At 37.0% G+C, this 14,551-nt stretch overlaps 2 protein-coding genes and 1 pseudogene across 2 annotated transcripts; 1 reads left to right on the forward strand and 2 right to left on the reverse strand.

The window, feature by feature from the left end:
• Positions 1 to 785: 785 nt before the first annotated feature.
• On the reverse strand, positions 786 to 4,674 carry LOC113279193. The gene is made up of 6 exons (XM_026527897.1): positions 2,541 to 4,674; positions 2,296 to 2,444; positions 2,236 to 2,253; positions 1,736 to 1,846; positions 1,385 to 1,558; positions 786 to 1,160 (listed from the first exon to the last, which is right to left on the reverse strand). Exons 1-6 carry the CDS (start codon positions 4,672 to 4,674, stop codon positions 786 to 788), a joined length of 2,961 nt encoding a protein of 986 aa, XP_026383682.1.
• A 1,412-nt stretch (positions 4,675 to 6,086) lies between these two features.
• Positions 6,087 to 7,534, forward strand: LOC113279194 (annotated as a pseudogene).
• Positions 7,535 to 10,869: 3,335 nt separating this feature from the next.
• Positions 10,870 to 14,203, reverse strand: LOC113277545 ((R)-mandelonitrile lyase-like). The gene is made up of 6 exons (XM_026526613.1): positions 14,057 to 14,203; positions 13,299 to 13,961; positions 12,076 to 12,952; positions 11,792 to 11,845; positions 11,395 to 11,436; positions 10,870 to 11,172 (listed from the first exon to the last, which is right to left on the reverse strand). The coding sequence occupies exons 1-5, from the start codon at positions 14,166 to 14,168 to the stop codon at positions 11,433 to 11,435; spliced, it is 1,710 nt and encodes a 569-aa protein (XP_026382398.1). The 5' UTR covers positions 14,169 to 14,203; the 3' UTR covers positions 10,870 to 11,172; positions 11,395 to 11,432.
• Between the last annotated feature and the right edge of the window lie 348 nt (positions 14,204 to 14,551).

Consider the following 14,551-nt stretch of genomic DNA (forward strand, 5'->3'; position numbering starts at 1 on the left):
GGTCCTTACATAGAGAGAGTAAGAACCAAATATGGGTACAGACTACGCCGTACGGTTTACATTAGTTTAAGCCCATTGAGCAGGATCCCGAGCAACTCCACTTACAAAAGAATTAAAAAATATCAAGGGTACAAACTTAAATTTGGGAATGAGGGTCTTAATATCTTGTATGAGACAATGAGTTCATTGGTCTGCTATGAAGGCTCTTGTTATTTGGTCCAAAATAGCTAATGCCTCACTCTCAACGATAATTTAATCAAATCTCTTCTCTAAAATCACCATCAAAGCATCTCTGATTGCTCGAGTTTATCCGTACTAAATAAGGCATAGTCAAATTTACCGTCAGAGATTTGAATATCCAAGGATGAAACCAATTGCCCAATTGGAGTGTTGATTCTTAATGTTAAAGTGGTAGTTTAATAAATCTTTAGGGATATTAATATTAAGCCCATCTTTCCTTCAATTTTGTTTTTTCGTAAATGAATATTTTATCTTCCTTCGAGTTTCTTACCTTCGAATAGTTCACAAACATCTGAAGAGGTTTTTTTTTTAACCAAGGAAAGAACTTATATTAAACATAAGTATTTGATACATCACGATTGATTGATGTAGGGAATTAACAAAGGAGGTGGATGAAACCACCAATCCCCACATAGATTATGTTTACAAGCTGCCTTCGCTATTGCATCTGCGGCTTTATTACCAGACCTATACACAAAACTACAAGACCAAACAGGATTAATATTACATATGTTTACACATTTTCGCAGAAGAGGCATACTCTGTCAGTGACAAAGAGAAGATTGTTGTTGAAGAAAATAACAAATTCCCAGATTATCAGATTCAAAAATCACATGAGACCAACCATTTGAATCTGCCAGTTGCATAGCCTCCAACATTGCCCATGCTTCGGCTTGTTGAGCATTACTAGCTCTTCTCAAGGCTCCCCTTCCCATGACATATGCCCCTGTAGAGTTCCGAATTATAATTCCAATACCAGCTAACAAAGAACTAGAATTATAAGAAGCATCGATATTAATTTTTAGGTACTGCAAAGGAGGAGGTTCCCATTTATGATGTAAAAACTTATTATGAACATGAGGATGATTGTAGTTAGCAGGAGTGCTTCCTAGATGATGCTGGAGAATGTATGAAGTGACCTGATGGACAACAGAGTTATGGTTGGAGTGGAGTTGTTAAAAACAACACTACATCGAAGCTTCCATATGAAATGCATAATGCACATAGATAAGTGAACAATCTCAGGGGACTTCTGGATGTTGATGATGGAGTCTTTGAGTTGCCAAGTCTGAATCCAAGATAAGAGAGAAGAGTGCTGCAAAATAAAGTGAAACTGATGAGGTAAAAAATACTGCCATATTGCCCTAGAGAGAGGGCAATGAAGTAATAGATGGTCCAGATCTTCCATTTGATTGTGGTTGCAAAGCACACAGTGTAAATCAGCATTATGCACATGGGTGAAAATTCTTGCTTTGACTGGAACAGCATTGTGAATAGCTCTCCACAGAAAAATCTGAAACTTGTAAGGTACTTTCAACTTCCAAAAAGATAACCAAAAATGTTGAGATAAACCCATAGAGTTATCTGTTAGGATATCTTTATCACACATCATCTTATAAGTTGAGGCAGTAGTAAAAATACCAGTGGTTGTAAAGGGCCAGATTAATTTATCCTCTTGATCTAACTGAATGGGAATGGTTAAAATGGAGTTCACCTGATCAGCTGTAAAGAGAAGGCGAAGAAGCGACACATTCCACTGTTCAGTATCAGTATCTATAAGATCAGAAACCAACTGATAGTTATAAGTATTCAAATCACCCCAGTCCTGTAAAGCAGAATTCAGAGAAGGAATCCAGTTAGATGTCCAGATGTTGATATGAGCTCCATTACCAACTTGCCATTTAGCATTTTTCAACACAATCTCGAGCCCAATAGAGATACTTTGCCAAATCCAACTTGAATTTAAGTTAACCGGTGGAGGGAAGAAACGCAGGTCATGATGAGGAAAATGTTTACCTTTCAACAACTTCTCCCATAAAGCATCTTGGTTATGTAAGCATCTTGGTTATAGTTGCATAAATTTTTAAGTCCTAAACCACCTAGCCTTTTAGGTAAACATACCTTTCTCCAAGAAATGTACTTTTGAGAACGTGGCTTGATGTAACTGTTCCACCAATATCTCCTCTAAATTCTTTCCATTTGTTGAAGAGTTACTTCAGGTAGTTTGAAAACCTGCATTTGATACATACCCATAGAGCTTAGAACAGAATTAACCTGAGTAGTTCTTCCTGCTTGATTCACAATTTTGCTCTGCCAACCCTTCAATCTATTATTCATGTTATCAATAACACCCTGACAGTTCTTATGTCTGGATCTATGCAGCAGAAGAGGTATACCCAAGTATTTTTCGCCAAGTCCCATAACTTTCATACCAAGAATACCAGTGATATTAGACTTATGAGCATTAGAAGTATGCTTTCCAAAAAATAAGGTTGATTTATGCATATTTATCACCTAACCTGAAGCTTTTCCAAATATATGAAGCAAGTGTTGAAGCTGCTGCATTTGAGTAGAATCAGCTTCAAAAAATAACAAACAATCATCTGCGAAGAACAGATGATTAATTGAAGGGCAGTGATGATTAATTCTAATCCCTGAAAGACAACCAGAGTCAACATTAAGCTGCAGAAGTCTAGAAAAAGCTTCCATGACAAAAAGAATTAAAAAAGGAGACAACGGGTCTCCTTGACGAATACCCCGAGTCGGAGAAAAAGTTGAAGGACTGCCATTGATAAGAATGGAAATATTTGAAGTAGATATACACTGCTCTATTAAACTAATCCAATCATTATGAAAACCCAATTGCCGAAAGATAGAAAGCAAAAATGACCATTCAACCCTGTCGAAAGCTTTCGACATGTCTAACTTCAAACCAACCAAAGCCTTCTTAATCTTTTTACGTTTCATACTAAACAAAATCTCATGAGCAATAATGATATTGTCATGGATATGTCTTCCTGCAACAAAGGCATTTTGAGTAGGGGAGATAATATCAGGAAGAAGGGGTTTAAGACGGTTAGCTAAAATTTTAGAAATAATTGTATAGATAACATTGCACAGACTTATGGGTCTGTAATCAGCAGGTGTTTTTGGGTTTGAAATTTTAGGGATTAAAACCTGATAGGTATGATTGATGGCTTTGAGCATATGTTTATGAGTGAAAAAGTATTGAACCATGGAGATTACCTCAGTGCCGACAACATCCCAACAATGTTGATAAAATCCAGCTTGGAACCCATCATTAACCGGAGAAGCCCAAGGCTTGATTTGAAATACCACATCCTTTATTTCTTGAGCATGAGGCACCTGGATAAGGCAATTGTTCTGTATTTCTGAAACACAAGGTTGAAAAAGCTGCAAAATCTCGTTATTAATCTGAGACTTAGAAGAAGTAGCAATATTCTTAAAACGGTTAGTAAAGATAGCTTCAATATCACTTCTGCTATCAAACCAAATGCCTAAGGGACCCTGGATAGAATTGATAGTTGACCTTCTCTTATTGTAATTAACTATCGAGTGAAAATAAGTAGTGTTTCCATCTGCTTCAAGAAATTTATCACCTGCTTTTTGCATGAAGAACTCTTTTTGAATCAAAAGCCATTGCTGCAAGGAAGAGCTTAGATGTTTAACCTGAGGATGAGAAGAAGACAAATTGCGGTCATAGCAAAATTGTAGCTGATTCTGAATATTTTGAAGGTTATTTTCGATGTTGCCAAAAGAAATTCGTTTCCACATCTGCAGCTGAGTTCTGGTCAGTTTTAATTTGCTAGAAAACTGAAACGAAGGAGACCCCGAAAATTGTTGTTGCCAGCTGCGTGCAATAGTATCAGTACAAGAATCCATTTTAAACCAACACTTATAGAGTTTAAAAGGAGAATGCTTTGTAGCATAGGGAACTGTATGTAGCAAAATCGGGTTGTGATCCGAAGCAACAAGTACTAAATATTGAAGATGGGCATTCGTGTAGTGGTTGATCCAGCGATTATTCACTAAAGCTATATCTAGACGAGCAGAGACATCATCATCTCCACTACGATGATTTGACCAAGTTGTGTCAGCTCCTGAGTAACCTAAGTCAATGAGACCTAGTTGCTGAACAAAATTTCTAACATGTCTAGCATGATGAGGATGAGTGACACTAGAGCTATGCGTTTCCGAGTCATGCATGGTGAAGTTTAAATCACCCAGAAGAACCCAAGGAAGATCAACAAACAAATGCATATTAATAAGATATTGCCACTGGTTAACATTTTCTGTAGCATCATGAGCACCATACATGAAGGTTATCAAGAAATCCATATTATTATCATGAGTATGGACAATAGCATGGATAGTTTTAGAGGTTGTATGCATGATTTCAATATCTATTCCATTTTTCCAGACAAGAGAGATACCTCCAGAGAGACCCAAAGAGGGATGAAACCAGTAATGAGGATATTTAGTTTGAGAAAGATAAAATCTCATATTATTAGACTGAGCTTTGGTTTCACACAAGAAAAAAATATCTGGGTCATTGTTGGTCAAACAGAAATGAAGATAATCACGGGTATGAGGGTTACCTATACCTTGACAGTTCCAAGAAAGAATTTTCATGACGGTAATAACAGAGAAATTCAAAAAAAGATTGCAAGAAAACAAGAAAAGAAAAAACAAAGCAAAAATGAATAAAAGAGGATGAGTTTTGACAATCACCTATTGCCATGCATCAGTATGATTCTGTGCATTATAAGCAGAGGCTGCAGCAATGTCCCAAACATTATCCATGGCTGAAGCAGTGGTATCATCTTCAACAGAGACACTATCATCCACTTGAGTAGTAACAACATTGTCATCCAAATCAGCATCAGGAATATGCGGCTCAGAAGTTATAACCAAAATAGGTGTGCGACGATATCTCTTCTTAACACCACTAGTACTAGCACCATCACTAGTCATAGTAGAAGATGGTCTCAAAGAAGAAAAGGGCTGAGCTTGATTGTGATATGAAGAGGAAGCACCAGAACCCGAATCAGTGGCCGAGAAGATTGAAAGACGCATACCATCCAAGGGTCTAGGTTGTTGTTCAATAGGTTGTCGTAGTCTATCCCGCCTCTGAGATCCATGTTGTAGAAAGAGTTGTGCTTCTTGCTCAGGATTCCTTTGAGGAGGAAAAATGGGCTCTACAAAACCAAAACCATGAACAATTTCTTCCATCTCATGACGGGTATGAGTCATATTAGCACAGTCGATCTCTTCATGATTAGGAACTTTACATTCAGGACAAAGACGATATGGTTGTTTCTCATAAAAAAAACCAATCCACCTAGTTACACCAGCAGCATTAGCAGTACTTATACCAGTAATAAGAGGAGTGTTAACATTAATGAGAACACGATCTCTATACTTAGAAGATGAAGGAGGATTCACACCATCTGGTTCTATAACTCTAACTTCCCCAACAATATTACCAAACATTCAAAGAATATCAGCATAGGTGAAATCAGGTAAAAGATATTTATACTCTAACCAAAAAGGAGAAACCGTAAAATCCAGTAGATGATAATCCATAGTGGGATTCCAATCCTTTAAAACAATCAAATGACCATCAAGGTTCCAAGCTCCACCAAATAAAATTGCATCTTTATCTTCTGAAATTGTAAACTTGATAACAAAAATATTTGGTTCTAAACCACGCACCTGGACAAACCATTGATTGTGTCTTTGAAGATGAGGCCATATAAATTTAGCTGCACGTTCAGCATCCTGCCAAGACATAACCCTCGGAGCATAAAGCTTACCAGCAAGACTAAACTGCCAATCCCTAATTCCAGCTAAGATAGCAGTGTTAGAATGCATAATCACTCTTCTCCTAATAGGCTCCTCACTGATAGAAACACTTTCCATTTGATGACCAATATTATTCAAAATAGGACGAGCCATGAAAATAAAGAGAAAGAATATGATAACAAAACAGAAGAGGGTATGAAGAAAGAAGAAGGTTATGAGGTGGGTTTTATAAACAAAAAATGGAGGAGGTGGCAAGAGGTAAAAGGGATAAGTATGGGTTATAGGTTTAAGAAATTGGAAGAACAGATAAAAAGTTGTAGGAATCAAAGCTTCTAAAAAAATACATATAACATCAGAAGCGGAGATCGATAAAGGCAGCAGCTTGTTAAAACCAAAACAATGATTCCCAATCAGATAACGATGGATCGAGGAGATAAAGATAAATAAGATACACACCGCTGTTAGATAAGGCCAACTTTTGAAGATGCCAACTTTGATACTGCCAACCATGAAGAAACTCAGATAATTGATGGGACAATACTGCAACACCATGCGTGGCAACAAATAAAGGAGAAGATTAATCTTCCATTAAAGGGGAAAACAGATAAATTAGAACCATAGATCGACACATATAAAGGGAGAAAAAGGAAAATAAAAACTAGGGCATCAAAAACAGTGAGAATCTTACAATAAATTCAAAAACCAAAACGAGTTATCATACAGAAAGATTCAGACAACATTTAAAAGCTAATGAATGAGCATACTAAAAACAGATCAGATCAAAATGAATGAGAACGGATTTGGGTTGACTAATTTTGAATAGGTGTTTGACTTTAGCTTGACCATTTGAGATGCAAATTTCATTCCATATGGGGTCAAGACTGGTAAAAATTGATAGTTCTGAAGAGGTTTGTGTCGAGGGAAGAAACGCAGGTGAGGAGGGTGCAAAAAAAAAAAAAAAAAAAAAAAACCTAGATCAATGTAAGAGGCTAGAGGACCGGCACCCAAAGTTGGAGTTGGGGTATTCGTAATCAAGGATAACAAGACACTTCTTGGAAAAAGGCGGTCCTCCATTGGTGATTCTATTTTTGCCCTACCTGGTGGTCATCTTGAATTCGGTTAGTAAACACATCCTCTCTTGTGTGATTCAACTTCTTGTAACCGTAGTTTGAACATAAAATGATTTTAATTCGATACCACCATCTCTGATCTGGATCAATCTAATCACTGGTCATATTCAGACCTAGTTGGGACAAATTTGGGCTTTAAGTATACTAGAACCCAAAATATTTCCATTACTACCTGTAGTACCCAGTGAAAAATGAGATTTTCATTTTCTTGTATGTGCAGGAGAAATCTTTGAGGAGTGCGCATTGAGAGAGGTGAAGGAGGAAACTGGTCTAGACATCAACAACATTGAGTTTGTGAGTCTATGACGGTCACCAACAGCGTCTTTTTAGATGAGCCAAAGCCCTCGCATTACATAATTATTTTCATGCGTGGTGAACTGGTGGATTCACAACAAGCTCCGCAGAACTTGGAACCAAACAAATGTGATGGTTGGGATTGGTATAAGTGGGGTGATGAGAATATTCCAAAGCCTCTCTTTAAACCTTTGCAGGTTTTAGTTGATAGAGGTTTCAATCCCTTCTCAGCTGAGGAAAATTTATACATTAAACCACAATAAGAATCTGTATCATCTGTGAACTAGTATTTGGGTCATTGCTTGTTGTTTCGTTTTCATTTGTTAAAATGAATACTAATTTTTTGCAGCTTTCAATTTGAATACTTTAGATTGTGGTCTTTCTTTATACTGTAATTTGTGTTATTTGTTTGATTCCAATTTACAACCAAACCTACGATAATCAGGAGTAGAAGTGTCAAAAACACTTTTTACAGCTATAAGAGCCCGGGACAGTGGGAAAGCAGATGCCCTTGCCTTGATGGAGCAAGCAAAGTAGAAAACCAACTGGTGGTATTAAAGAGCACAATAAAGTTGTCCTGGCAGATGTTGTTCCTCACCGAAAGAGAGTCCTTTGATCGGCAGTATGATCCTTAAATAGGGGTGCACATACCCTACCCATATCCGTTATTTCTACCCTACCCGCCAATGATTTAACCGTATCCTCCCCTACCCGCCATTGAACGGGTAGGGTGACGGTTAGAGATTTTCTTACCCACTATTAAATGGGTAAGGTGACGGGTGAAACCCGAAATTATCCTACCCTACCCGCCTACCCGCTAATATACTCAAATGACTGAGTAACCCTCCCATTGTTTTCATCTCCTGCCTATTTTTTTTGTAATTTTGAAACATATCAGGGGTAAAAAGTGAGGTTGGTTTTTTCGCTTCCGTATCTCTTTTCTTTTCCAAATCACAAATCGAAGAAAAGTCGGAACCCTTTCTCCCTGTTCTCAAATCAAACTCTGCTCCAAATCTAGCAGGAGAATCACTCAATTGAAATTTTCAACGAAACCCTTTCTTCTATCAATACCATCTTCATCTAAACTCGTCTTAAAACTCAGCTCCATCTCCACCTAACGAGTAAAATGAGGTTTGATTTTGTTGTGAACTTGTGAGAATTTTGATTGATTTATCTACTAATTTCATAATCTGCATGTTTGCTTTTAGAAAGGGAAAACAGACTATTCTGAATCATTAACTCATTCTCATGATTTTACTCGTCGTTCTGCTTCATACTTCTCCTCTCTGCACTAGAACCCTAGATTGAAAAATCCAGTTCTTCATTATTACAAATCAAAGTTAGGAATCGAAGACGAACATGACTCTCACATAAAATATGGAAAATCACTGTCACAAATCGTTCATCTAAATAACCTCGAAATCAAAACTCATGTATCAGTAGAAATCTAAAGTAACCATATCCAACGAAGTATCTTCTTTACCTCCAAACACAAGAATTTCAGGATTTCAGCTAAATTTAATCTTGAGGTTTGTCAATTTTGGGTGCAGTATGAGAGGTAATGATTGATTTTAAAAATTCCTTCAGCCCTAATTCAATTGGTATTTGATCAATGATTTCATTTTTTTCAATTCATACCTTGGGTAGGTCGTAATTACTGATTGCATGTTTGAATAAGGTGTAAATGAATTATGGGTTTCTTATTTGTAAATGAATTATGGGTTTACATTGTTGAGCTATATATATTGTTGGATCTTAAGTGTATCTAACTAGTCAGGTCTTCATAATTGTCCTTAGTTTTGTTGATGTTGATTGACATGTATCTGGAAGTGTAAATTGAGTTGGGAAATGTTGTTACTGATGTTGTTTTTTGTGTGAATATGAAGGTTGAAACAACTGTTGTTACACGAGCTGACGGAAGATTGGAATTAGGTAGAATTGGAGCACTTTTAACCAATCTTTGCAACATGGTTGAGATTGCAGAAGAGATGCCAACAAGACCTTCAGTGAAGCGAAGGGCTAGTATGTTGCATCTCCTCCACCTCCACCTCCACCTCCACAATCTTCTCAACCATAGGTGAGCGGAAGTAAGAAAAGGAAGAGGACATCTTGGGTATGGAGGCATTTTGTGACAAGTTTTAACGCAGATGGGATTGAATGGGCGAAGTGTAACTATTGTGAAGGTGGTTAGTATAAGGTTGGTGGTAAGGACTATGTCCCTTGTTCCTGAAAAGTATGACTGGCTAATGCGCGAGTCCTAATTCAGTTTCTACAGGTATTTTACGTTTCTTTTTCAGTCATTTTAGAACTGACTCCCTTCAGTTGAGTTTGGTGCTTATATTTGTGGTGAAAGTAGACTTGTTGTGAAAATAACTTTCCAGTTGTAGACTTGTTGTTGCTCATCGTTCTCATTTCGTTGAGTGAAAGTAGGAATACTTGTTTAAGGGTCTGAGTACTAACAATAAGTTCAAACCTTATAAAATCTCATGGTTAAAACTGATTCTCCCTTGCTGAATCTAAACACCAGAAATCCACGGTTAGTGGTTTCTACTTTCTGTGGCCTCAAGGTACTGGCAGGTTCATGAAGTAGTCAGTACCTTTTCTCCACCCAAAGAGGAGTTACTGGTAATATGAGAAATGGTAACACGATCATAGTAGAAGGATCTTGCACCAATCATTATAGAATTGGTCAGCCAGCCCCAATAGAGATCATTGAGGTTGTTTAAACAATCTTACGTTTGTGTTCAAATGTTCGTAGTAATATACAGTATGTACTAATGTCTTTTGAACCTCGTTCTCTTTTTATGTACTAATATCAACTGCATAGTTGATATGTTACGACTCTTAATTAATCTTTGTTAATCAGCTTTGATATGTAGCGTATAAGAAGATTTTGATGTTGATTGGCTTTATCTGTTGTTATGCAGCTTTATTTGGTGATCTTAATACGTACTCCAACTCCATCATTGTAGATGATGATTGCAGAAGAAGGTCATATGAAGAGCTTTTGATGATGATACTCTTATATGAAAAACAAGGTTACATGATTTTGAAAAAAATAGAACTTTTGATCTTGAGACTATAAATGGCTTTTTGCCTAACAAGATGCTTTTGTTTGTTCATTTTTCCCTTGTTAGATTGGCAGTACCATTAGATAGGTTGGCTCTTATTTGCTGTGTTGTTACAAGATTTTTTTTTGTTTTTTAGGAAGTATTTTTTGTATACACAATATTAACCAGAATATAGGAAACTAAAAGAAAAAAAAAATCGGGTATACCCGCCATCCTACCCGACCCGCTAATTAATGGGTCGGGTAGGATCTTACCCGTTTAATGACGGGTAGGGTGGCGGGTAAAAAATTTCTTACCCGCCAGTAAGCGGGTAGGGTGGCGAAATAGGCAATATCCTACCCACCCTACCCGTTGTGCAGCCCTATCCTCAAGACAGTACAGCACCCACTATACCAAACGCCCTGTACATTTATGGTCCTGTGAGAAAAAAAAATGGTACAATTCTATTTCTTGTAGAAGCTCTTAACTCTGATATACAAGTACCTTACAGTTTTATCAATCAAAGTGTTTTTGTTAACCAATAAAAGAAAAAAAAAACTTCCGGAAAGCCATTACTGAATTAACCAGACAGTGATTTCTTTACAAATAACAAACCATCACACATATCCCCCCAAATATGATACCATTTACAAAATTTGCTCTGTTTTGTACAAAAGAGTAAAATATCTAACCCCAAAAGTTTGAGCTGAAGACTTCCAAGTCTCAGCTATCAGCCTATCAGTAGTCCTACACCATAGCATTCACGGCACTAGCAATCCTTGGCCATTGGGTATTCCTTTGATCGGCCACAGATGGAGCACATTCTTTTCTCAACATGGTAATTGCACATCCTGAAATTTTCACCACAGCAAAAAGAATCAGAATATGAATCACAATGTGATACAAGAAATAAAAAGAGCGTACAACAACGAAACACAACTACAAGGTAACAAATTGGACATTAGTCAGAGAATACAAAAAATCCTTGTACGTTGCAACATTAACACGAACTGTTATGACATGCAGAAAAAAACGTAATATGCAATTATCACATAAGGAGGAAAAGGTTGTACCTTTCATTTCTCCCTTGAGATTCACAAAAACACCGGCATTATCTGCAAATGGAAAGTTCATCAGACGCAGAAGCAAGCACAACACTAGGAAATACATGGAAACAACACATTTATGTTTCAATAATATTGAGTTTCCCTGGTGAGGTTGCACATTCTATTGTATCAGAACTCTCATATATCAACTTGTGCTACCATTAGTATATCAAATAAAACCCACAAAAGTTGAAGTTCTCATATAAATCTGAAACAAATTAGTGGCAACAACCGTAGATTGACAGGAATAAGTTAGCAAGCAGTGAACATCCTAGATCGAACTGAGCATATGTTTAGTTATATCGGAACTCTAATATCAACTTGAGAACTTGAGAAACTAGAAATGTCGATGAAGTAAACTCACATAGTATCTCCCCCCCTTCCCTTCCTTTCCTCCAGGATCTTTACTCCAACATACCTTTTATCATTCAGACACACAAAATCACATTGAGAAAAATTAAAAACAAATAACATAGTAATTTAGAATAATTATTTGTAGCACTGTTAGTGCATTTCTGTTTTCTTTGTCCTAGCTGATGCCACTTTGTAGCACTGCAAGTGCTTTTTTTCAGTTTTTTTTTTCTCAACATAATCTAACCTTTCAAGTCAAAAAATAAAATAGAGTAATTAGAGAGTAAATATTTATACCTGCCCATCATCATCAAAGTGGCCTGAGGGTTGGTCCCAGGAGAAATAGAAAAGGTGGAGCCATCGACAACTCTAAGACTATCAACACCAATCACACGGAATTCGCTATCCACCACTTCCCCGACTACACACCCACCATGATAATGCCATATGGTATTCACTGTTCTCTTGCAAAAGTCTTCCATTAAACCATCATCTGATTGGTTTGCAGGCAAACCTGATCCCACATACCTAAATTCCCTTCTTCCAAAGAACTCCCTGGTTTTGAACACATCCATTGATGCTCCTCTCAATATCTCACCTACTATTCTCATTCCTTCAACACATCTTTTTAAATCCTCGGGATTGGAGAAATAGTTAAACCTGATAATTGGCTGCACCCGAACATCAGTTGATGCTAACCTCAGTGATCCAGCAGAGAGTGGGCCAACAATTTTTTCCATGATAGTAGCCACTGTGAGATATAACGGAGACGATGCTGGACCATGAACGAAGACTGAATGAGGTGGAGACATAAAAGGAACTATATTGGATGCTGCTTCTATGTAGGTTCCTCGATCAGTAATGCCAACGACTTGTATCAGAGACTGGCCAATTGGTCTTGATGGTATAAAGGATATACCATTTCTGGGGTTATCATATAAGGACTCACCCACATATGGAAGATGATGTGCCACTGGTATACCCCATGAAGAGAGGTATGGACGTGGTCCAATTCCACTTAACAGAAGAAGTTGTGGACTTCCAATAGCACCTGCGCACAGTATGACTTCTCCTTTCCCTCGAATCATTGCATGATGGTGTCTTCCTACTTGATCTCTGTACACTATACCTATTGCTGATTTCTTTGGTCTATCTGTTGGCTCTATCAATGTCTCTGTTGAACCAAAACAAGAATAAACATACAGTACAAAACAACTTACTCAATTTTTGAAATAAACCACCATAAAATTGAAAATAAGAGACATCAAATTGTAGAATTCTCTATTAACAGAGATCTTGAATGAATTTAGGTAAAAACTAAGAACTATCAGTGTTGATGCTCAACAACAACAAGACAACTAGGTAATGTTTACCCACGTTAAGACTATGCATACGCTATAATTGGCGGGAAAAATCGCCGGAAAATTTCGTTAAATGCCGTTGACTGTTTCTGGTGATCGGGAAAACAAGAAAATGACTAAACTAAACTGTAAAGGAGAAGAAGGAGAGAAGAAACTAACCAGAAGAGATGGAATTGAGAATGATTCTTTCAACACTAGCACGAAGAGAAACCCTAATATTGGAGAAATTGGAGTGAATTAACAAATCAGCCGAAGTATGTCTTCTACCGGAAGAATCGAAGGTAGTACCACCAATCTTTGTGCCGATAAGATGATTAAGATTGAAACCATTATAAGGTGTAATATTAGCAGCTTGTAATAATCCATCACGAAAAGCTGATTGCCAATTTCTCAATTCAGGTGTAAAAACAATAGATTCTTCAATCCATTCATAAGATCCATTAACAAGATCTAAATCCCAATTAAAACCAGAAACACCATAAAAATCAGAATCAGCTCTACTATAAAAACCAGCATTAATCGCACTACTACCACCAAGAACTCTTCCTCTAGCATTAGGAACACCTTCTTCAGATGTAAATGACTCTGCTGGTGAATCGTAACTATCAACTTGTGTTATTGCTGATAAAAACCCTTCTTGATTGATTAAATTTGGGTATTCATTCATATTACCACCTCTTTCAACAAGTAATACTTCGTAATTTGTTGATAATGTTGCTGCTAATGGACAACCAGATGTTCCTCCTCCAACAATTATATAATCGTATTCATCTTCTGTTGGTAATTCTGTTGAATTAAAGATGAACTGTACAAATTCTGGATCTGCATGGAACAACAATCAAGAAATTAGGGTTTTTCTTTCAAGAAAAAATAGAAAAAAAATCAAGAAAATAAGGGTTTCTTGATATTCACATTACCTTGTTGTGGTTGAGCAAATGGTTTAACGAATAAAAGAGAAAGAACGAGAATGAATAACGGAGGAATCAGTGAGACAAGAATCGGGAATAATTTTTCATTTCGTTTCGCCATTAATGAACTCTCTCTCTGAGTGAGAGTTTCGAGTAAATAGAGAAGGAAGACGAAAGGAAAATTTGGGGAAACTTTTTTTAATCAAAAGGATTGATTTTCTACTCCCCGAAGTTAACTAACTACTACAAGAGTCGGTCTACTCTAGTTTTGCCCTAATATAAGCTAACTTTAAGGGCCGTTTAAGGGCCAATCTGGTCCATGCCGTTTCACTGGTATCTCTTTATATTTCCAAGGGAACCACCCCGGCTTCATTCTGCTTGATTGTTGATGGACCAAATTCGTCCACCAAAATTGTTGGACACGTATATCGTGTTTGCATATCAGAAACAAAGATCAGAAGCAAAAATATATTATTTCACAAAAAGTTGTTTCGAAATTTTGTA

This window comes from Papaver somniferum, chromosome 5 (genome assembly GCF_003573695.1).
Source record: "Papaver somniferum cultivar HN1 chromosome 5, ASM357369v1, whole genome shotgun sequence".
NCBI lineage: Eukaryota > Viridiplantae > Streptophyta > Magnoliopsida > Ranunculales > Papaveraceae > Papaver > Papaver somniferum.

Excerpts from the sequence above, each read along its gene's own strand:
- LOC113277545 (XM_026526613.1), bottom strand. The coding sequence starts at position 14,168 with ATGGCGAAACGAAATGAAAAATTATTCCCGATTCTTGTCTCACTGATT. Across the intron at positions 13,962-14,056 it reads ATTTGCTCAACCACAACAAG|ATCCAGAATTTGTACAGTTC; the intron begins GTAATGTGAATA and ends TGTTCCATGCAG. Across the intron at positions 11,846-12,075 it reads ACTTTGATGATGATGGGCAG|GTATGTTGGAGTAAAGATCC; the intron begins GTATAAATATTT and ends GAATGATAAAAG.
- LOC113279193 (XM_026527897.1), bottom strand. The coding sequence starts at position 4,674 with ATGAAAATTCTTTCTTGGAACTGTCAAGGTATAGGTAACCCTCATACC. Across the intron at positions 1,559-1,735 it reads TTCTCTTTACAGCTGATCAG|TTGAAAGTACCTTACAAGTT; the intron begins GTGAACTCCATT and ends TCTTTTTGGAAG. Across the intron at positions 1,161-1,384 it reads TTCATTGCCCTCTCTCTAGG|GTCACTTCATACATTCTCCA; the intron begins GCAATATGGCAG and ends GTTGTCCATCAG.